Source organism: Oratosquilla oratoria, chromosome 32, assembly GCF_046742065.1.
Source record: "Oratosquilla oratoria isolate Oo_2021 chromosome 32, ASM4674206v1, whole genome shotgun sequence".
Classification (NCBI taxonomy): Eukaryota; Metazoa; Arthropoda; class Malacostraca; order Stomatopoda; family Squillidae; genus Oratosquilla; species Oratosquilla oratoria.
The window spans coordinates 23,065,286-23,073,181 of NC_134808.1; the positions used below are offsets into that span (position 1 = coordinate 23,065,286).

Below are 7,896 nucleotides of genomic sequence, written 5' to 3' on the forward strand. Positions count from 1 at the left end.
CCCTCTAACCCCGAGGTTCTCAATCTTCTTTCACATATACTCCGCGTTCATGAACTGTTGTTCTTTAACTTTCTAGAGATGACTTCAACACTAAATTGAATGGTTTTGCATTCACTAACTTTTTATGTCTTTCGGTTCGCGCCCTCACTTGTAACACCCCGTGGGCCACTGTAGTCTAACCTATTGAAACTCATTACACTGACCTTTGACTCCCGGTCCTTTCAGACTGTCAAAGGAGGCTGCGCACCCTTCGTTACTAGAATGACCTTCCACCACTCTTACTCCGATAAGAAAGGGAAACGTCCCGGGATGATGGTGGTGGGCGTCCCTTGCACCAATGAGAGCTTAGGGGTAGGTCAACTTTCAATGTCCATCGTGTGGAACAGATGATCATCATTCGCTGATTTTTTTTCTTTATTCTCAATATTTCGCGTTGTATCATTCCTCAAGCAATTCATCCCAAACTCATTCATGCTCTTCCTTACTGACCTCTGCATATTCCATGTCTCATTCAATCATTCCTTTATACAACTTCCTCTTTGAATTCATCCCCAAAACCTGTTTCCCTTATCACTTTTCACTTCATGCAGACTTTTACTTGTTTCTTTTACTTTATAACTCACCTTCGTACGAGTATCTACTCCTCTGTTCGCTGCCACATGGAACCCTTCCAAAGTAAGTCACGAGGTGCTTCAGTCTCTTATCAGAATCAGCCACAAGTGTGTTATCATCCACAAACAACAGCTGGCTCACCTTTCATGCCACTCCACCCTCACCCATTACAACTAGAGTCCCTTTGTAGAGTTGGGACATGACGATACGATAGATATCAATCATGTGACTCAGGGAGCCATTTTGTGGCCAAATAGTTTTCGCTCACGCATAATGTTTGTTCTTGCTATTGATTCTTTGAACCTATTTTGCTTGTTTACTGAATATTCCGGGTTGTTGTGCATTCGGAAATACCAAAAATCCCTTTATACAGAGAGTAGCGAAAACTCCGTACACGCTGCCGTTTTGTGGACATTCTGCGGAATTGTCGAAACTCTCTGTTTAAAGGGAATTTAACTACATCTGCCTAGGACTCTTGAGTTCACCTCCCATATCAACATATCCATATATACATTGAAGAACCATAATGGGATTACACAATCCTGCCACAGCCTCATATTCACTTCGTCCAATCTAATCTCTATTCGAGGGTAGGTAGAAAGAAAAGGGTGGAGAGACCGAATTCAAAGTAACAGGATAGTGTGTGCGTGCGTCTGTTTAGGTTTATTTGGACCTTTTCCTTTATTTTCCAGTTGTCCACTAACTGCGAATGGGGGTCCTACGACAACGCTTCCAGTCTTGGAGAACTCTTCGGGCTATATGGAGGTCACACGAAGAGTAAATTAGAAGAAATCCGACTCCCCTTCAACACTCTCAAGCTCTCTGACATCTTCCCTTCGGAAAACGACACCTCTTCTTTGAGTTCGAACGAGACGGTTTCTGAAGAGGTTAGTGAGATGGTTTCTTCGGAAAACGACACCTCTTCTTTGAGTTCGAACGAGACGGTTTCCGGACGCAGGCGACGAAGAACCTTCGACAATCATGCATTTAATGACGAAGACGTAAATTTCAATTTCATTGACTCAGGAGAAAACCTCGAGGAGAAGGAGTCTTCGAAGTGGGCGGATGTAGCCATTAAGTATCTGAAACTCTCAGACGTCTTCAAGCTTCCGTCTATCTTCGGGTCGAAATCGGAAAGCCAGGAGGACTTCGAAGATGGTCCAGGTTTCCGTGGAAGCGAGGAACCTGAGGGGTAAAACAATCACATTAGGCACCTTACTCCTAAACAAAGATTCTGTCACACCCAGACAAAACCTTACAACCACACAGCTGCCGATCATTGCACGTAATAACAACTGTCGGCCCTCACTTATTGATATGGCGACTCTTCTTTTAATTGTTCGTTCTCTTCATTGATAGGTTTCTTTCTCTCTCTTCACTAAATTTTCTGTCAAGGAGAATTGAATTCTAGAGTTTTCTATATCTTTCTTCTGTTCAGTCCAATACACAATTCACTCTCCAAAGTCTTTCTAAGGAATCCCACGAGAGCAGGTATACAAGATCCTACGTGAGCTTTGCAGTGACGTAGTCATTTCCTTAGTCCAATGATCTTTAACTTTATATGTAAGATCCTCCCCAGAGGGCATGATCTTACATTCGTAAACCAATTGATTTTTCTCCTCCTCTACCCTTTCATCAATCAGATTCTTTGTTTCAAGTCTATGGCAATATTGTTTACTTAGAATAATATCGAGTCTCTGGATAATTCTCACTTAGGTTACAAAGGAGTATCATTTCAGTAATATGTAAACACACACACACACACACACACACACACACACACACACACACACACACACACACACACACACACACACACACACACACACACACACACACACACACACACACACACACACACACACACACACATACACACACACACACACACACACACATCCTACACACACACACACACACACACACACACACACACACACACACACACACACACACACACACACACACACACACACACACACACACACACACACACACACATCCTACACACGCACACACACACACACACACACACACATATCCTACACACACACACACACACACACACACACACACACACACACACACACACACACACACACACACACACACACACACACACACACACACACACACACACATCCTACACATATGAATGAAATTCTCGCTACCTACCCCTCTATCTACCTTACTTGTCTACCTTTATCTACCAGCCTCTTACAGGCCTCGGCAGCTACCCTTGGTCGTCCCGACCAACACTTTTCTACTACCCTCTTACAGGGCTCACTGAAATATATACTTTGAAAATATCATATACAAGAAGCTCTTTCAAACTATTTATGCATAAACTGGGAAAAATGTTATAAGAATTATCCTTCAAGGGATGGTGTCATCAAAACATATGTCACACATAACAAAGAAATAAGTAACCCTTCCATAATGCATAAATGTCAGTAGCACTTTTAGAAGAAAACAATTCAAGCAGGTATATGTTGAATAGTATTAGATGTCGACATCCTCCTGAATATAAAAACTGAAGTTAGAGCAGCAATTACTATTGAAGGAAAGAGGACAATGAGAATAACTATATAATTGGTAGAGGAATCATTTGAGGGAGATTTCAACATTGATCTCCTAATTTTCAAAGGGGGAGAGTTTTCAGGTAATGTGATGTTGAAGTTTGCGAGATATGACTCTTCAGTCAAATGCATGGTACTAAGGGTATTAGCAATAGTGGAAAATGTGCCTGCATGTATTTCACAGTTGTCAAAAACTGAAATAAGACCTTCAACTAAATCCAATTTAGGACTTAAACCTGGACAAATAATCGAAATTCTTGCCTTATTTGGGAAAATTAGATAATAGGAACCCTCTATGTTACAATGGGAAATCTGGTTTACCACAATCTTCCTGTAATGACAGTTATTCATCACAGACACATTTCTTACAAGCGAAGCTTCGCATGAGTTTTTCAAAGCTTCACGGAACACAAAAAGGGAAGAATGACAGAGATAAAATTTTTTTTTAATGATCTTACAACTTCCAAGTTTATCATTAGAGATTGTGCTCTCCTTTAGGTTGTCTATAGAAAGGATGTAATTAAATGAATCTACAACTGGAATATCCACTACACATAGTGAACTATTTACCTTCCTAAGGAAGGATATCAGCTTGTACAGATTGCATCTAAATACAGAAGAAAAAGGAATTTCTATTATCACTGAGGAAGCATTTAAATATGCCGTTAATAATGGGTAATAGAATGCCACATTGACTTCATCAAAGAAAGGTTTAGAATTTCAATACCTCTTTGCTGAGTTAATTATTCTTATAAGTTGAGGCATTGGAAGAAGAGAGGATGTGACTTAACCAGAATTTGCTAGAACAAAATCTTGCACAAAGGATTCCAACTGAGATTGCATCTTGGTGAATCTTGCATCTTGCATCAAGTAATAAGAAAAGAAGTATTGTTTTCTCTTGTTCATATTGTTTTAAACTGAGATTCTCTAAATTATCTGTAATTTCAGAGATCAATTTCTCAATGTTCTTTGCACTTGTTTGTAAATGATAGATTTTTGTAGCTTTTTCATTCAGTCTATTCATAGAAACCTTTAAGTCAGCAAAGAAGGCAAAATTGGATACTCCTAATCCAGCAAGAGTTCCTAAAGCTACAACTATCACATTTCTCATTTGTATACCATTTCCTTTGAAGTTAGAATATATGCCATCAAGTTTCTGTTCTATCTCACTTATACTTTCAATTTTCTTTTGAACATTGTTGCTGGAAATGTTCTCCTTTAATAAAATCAAACTCAATCTCATGGAGTCAACATTTTTCCTCTTGTTTCGGAGTGCATGCGAAAAATTCTACATTCCTGTGCTCTATGTCCAATCCTCTGATGATACATACAGAAAGGTGGGTTTCTACTATAACATTTATCATGACCCTCATATTTGGAATCTCTATAAATAGTTTCATAATAACGCTCTTGTTCTTTATGCCCCTAGGTATTACAATTGTAACATTCAATTCTAGCATTTCTTGAAGTGCTTGTAACTCTATGTTCAGACCCTCTTCTATAATCACTTCAAGAGTTCCTAGTTTCTTTTTATTGTTGCATTCCCACAGTCATCACATATGGACTAATTGCTTTAGATTCATTATACCCTTGAAGAAGATAATCTACCTCCCCTAAATTCACAGTTGCCTGATGATCTTTATAAAGCTTTTCTGCCATTAATTCGTCAAAAACTGTTTGTTAGCAAGGCAAATGTGATTAATTTAATTAAATGAGAAACTTTCATTTTGTCACTAGATCTTTTTATCCAATCTGACATTGTGGGAATATTGACATTCGAGGTATGAACCTAATGCCTCAAAATACCACCTGTAGTCATATCTTCAGTGTTTTAAAGTCGATTTGAATCAACTGCCTCCTCGTAGGTTTCATGCACGTACTTTCGTCCTTCACACGTACATTAACCACGTTTCCTCGCCCCTCGTTCACTGTTGCTTGTAATGATTGTAGACCCCTTTGTTCACTGTGTTCACTGTTGCTTGTAGTGGTTGTAGACCCCTTAGTTCACTGTTGCTTGTAGTGGTTCCCTCTTAGTCAGCATGCGCGTGGCTGCGTGGTTGTGGTTGCGGTTGGGCACTATGTGGTTGTAGTTGCGTGCGTGCACTGTAGATTGGTGTACCCGTACACTTGTAGCCGTATCTTGCACTCAGTCTTGTAGTTTGAAACACTCACCAGTCTCTTCGGAGCGTTCAATTAACTTTTTATGTCCCTACCTGTCACCTCTGTCTTTCCGTAACTACTGGTTTTTAATTCTGTTTACTGTTCCCTTCTATGTTTTTGTATTTCTTTCACTTTCAACTTTCTTCCATCACTGTCTTAAGTAAGTATGTCTTTCACCATATCTTTCTGTAGGAAGTAAGTAATGTTTCTTTATGGGTAAATTAAATGAAGGTAAATTTTTTCTTCTTTTCTTCCCGAATAATATTACACTTGGATTGTCAATTTACACCAAGGGACTCCCAACTGGGATCCTCAATCCATTCCCTACGCCACCTCTGCACCAACGTCATGAGTTTCTTAATCCAATGATTTTTACTGTTACAGTTAAGTGCCTCTCTTAAGGGAGTGACTTAACTCCTGTGAACCAATACATTTTTCTCCTCCTCCACCCTTTCTCCAATCAGAAAGACTGTTACAACGTCTTAAACAATACTGCATTACACAAGCAATCACGATATCTATACATGAATGACTTAGTTTACATATTGTCACATCAGCTTTAAAATATGTTCCCTAGAGGTTGTTTAAAAACTTTAGACGAGGAGCGAAATTATGCAACTCCTTCGCGGGTATTGTTTACCAAACATCCTACACATAGAAATGAAATTCTCGCCACCTACCCCTCTATCCACCTTACTTGTCTACCTTTATCTACCAGTCTCTCACAGGGCTCGGCAGCTACCCTTGGCCGTCCCGACCAAACATTATCTACTACCCTCTGCCTCCGACTATTCAACCTATTAAATTTTTGACTGAGTTCACTTAGTAATTGTATTTTGTTCCCCCCCCCCCCAAAGGGTCTTTCTCCTTTAGCTGCATTAATTTGGTTGTTTAGGGTACAATTAACTCGAGGAATCCAACAATCCCAAGTTATACTATGTGGGCTTATTAAACCTCTAAGACATGTAATATTTTTTTTTTATTTAACCTCTCTACAACTCCATTGCTCTGAGAATGATTCACGTGAATGTTTAATTTGTTTATCTTAAATAACTCACATAATTCTTCCAAGATTTTGTTACTAAACTGAGTACCATTGTCTGAAGCTAAGATTTTAGGAGTAGTGAAATTACAGATTATCTGATCATAGATTACTGAATTAATTGTTTCAGCTCTCTTATTTGGTACGGTTGTAAAATACAAAATCTTGAAAGATAATAAATGGCAACAAATACATATTCATATTAATTTTCAGACATAGGTAATTCCAGTGTTTCTATGTCAACTCTTTCCCTAGTTTCTGCGGGGTGGGATATGATAGCATAAGAGCAGGTTTAGGTATATTTCTTTTTATCTCAGCGCATTTCAATAAATTTTCTAAATAATAATATATATATTTCTTCATACCTGGCCAAAAGTATTCAAGTTGTATTTGTCTATGAGTTTGATCCTTTCCTGGATGTGAACTACAATCACTATCATGAAGTAATTTCAATACCTCTTTTACAAGAGTTTGTGGAATTACTAAATGATTCACTGGGCCCCAAGAAATATATTTCCCACTTTCAACTGGTTTTATACACAAAAGTCCTTTATACAAACGAAATTCTTCTATCTTATACCCTTTTGGTAGTTTTAGAGGAATACCTCTTGGGTTCATCAAATTCTAGGCTACTATTTCCCAAGTCTTATCTTTCCTTTGTTTTCTTATTATCATCTCCTCATCTAATGTTACTAGTTCATCTATACTGTGGATGAAATTAATCAACCCTGACGTTGGTTGGCTAATATTTCTAGATAGTGCATCTGCTGCAACATTTTTCTACACGAAATATATTCAAACTTAACCTCATAACACTGAAGTGTAGTAAACCACCTGGCTAATCTGCCCCTAAGATTCTTATGCTTGAATAAGTTCTGAATAACAGTATGATCAGTCCACAGTCTGATTGGATATCCCACTATCATATCTCTAAAACTTTCTAATGAATATATCACTGCAAAAGTTTCTCTTTCTGCTATGGAGTAGTTTCTCTCTGCACTATTACAAAGTCTCAATGTGTAAGCTTTCGGTTTCAATGTTCCATTTCTCTCTTGCACCAGTATGCCTCCTAACCCTGTCAGACGCATTAGTACAAAGAATGAAATCCTTATCATAATTAGGAAATATGAGAACTGGAGAAGTCGTAAGTTTATCTTTCAACTTGTCGAAAGCTTGTTGTTGAGCAGGTCCCCACATAAACTTTGAATCTTTCCTCAACTGAGAACTTAAAGGATTAGCTATGTCTTGTTAAGTTTCCTATAATATCCCGTCAACCCCAAGAAACTTCTACCTTTTTCTACATTTTCCGGAACTGGATAGTTCTTTACTGCATCTACCTTTGAATTTACTGTACTAAGTCCATGCCTGTCTATCTTATGTCCTGGAACTTACGTTCTTCAAATTTCACTTTCAATCCTGTTTCAACTAGTCTTTAGAATACCAAATTTAATTTCTTAAAGTGGTCAGTGACTGTTTGGGAAACTATTAAAATATCATCTAGAA

The 7,896-nt window shown here is 38.3% G+C and overlaps 1 protein-coding gene across 1 annotated transcript in view; it reads left to right on the forward strand.

Annotated features, from left to right (window-relative positions):
* LOC143017556 (uncharacterized) overlaps nucleotides 1–6,200 on the forward strand; it is a 9,652-nt gene extending 3,452 nt beyond the window's left edge. Inside the window, exons 3-4 of the mRNA XM_076172344.1 lie at nucleotides 226–351; nucleotides 1,305–6,200. Coding sequence (XP_076028459.1) covers nucleotides 226–351; nucleotides 1,305–1,808 — 630 coding nt within the window. The 3' untranslated portion in view covers nucleotides 1,809–6,200. The remainder of the gene's footprint in view (nucleotides 1–225; nucleotides 352–1,304) is intronic.
* The last annotated feature ends 1,696 nt before the right edge of the window (nucleotides 6,201–7,896 follow it).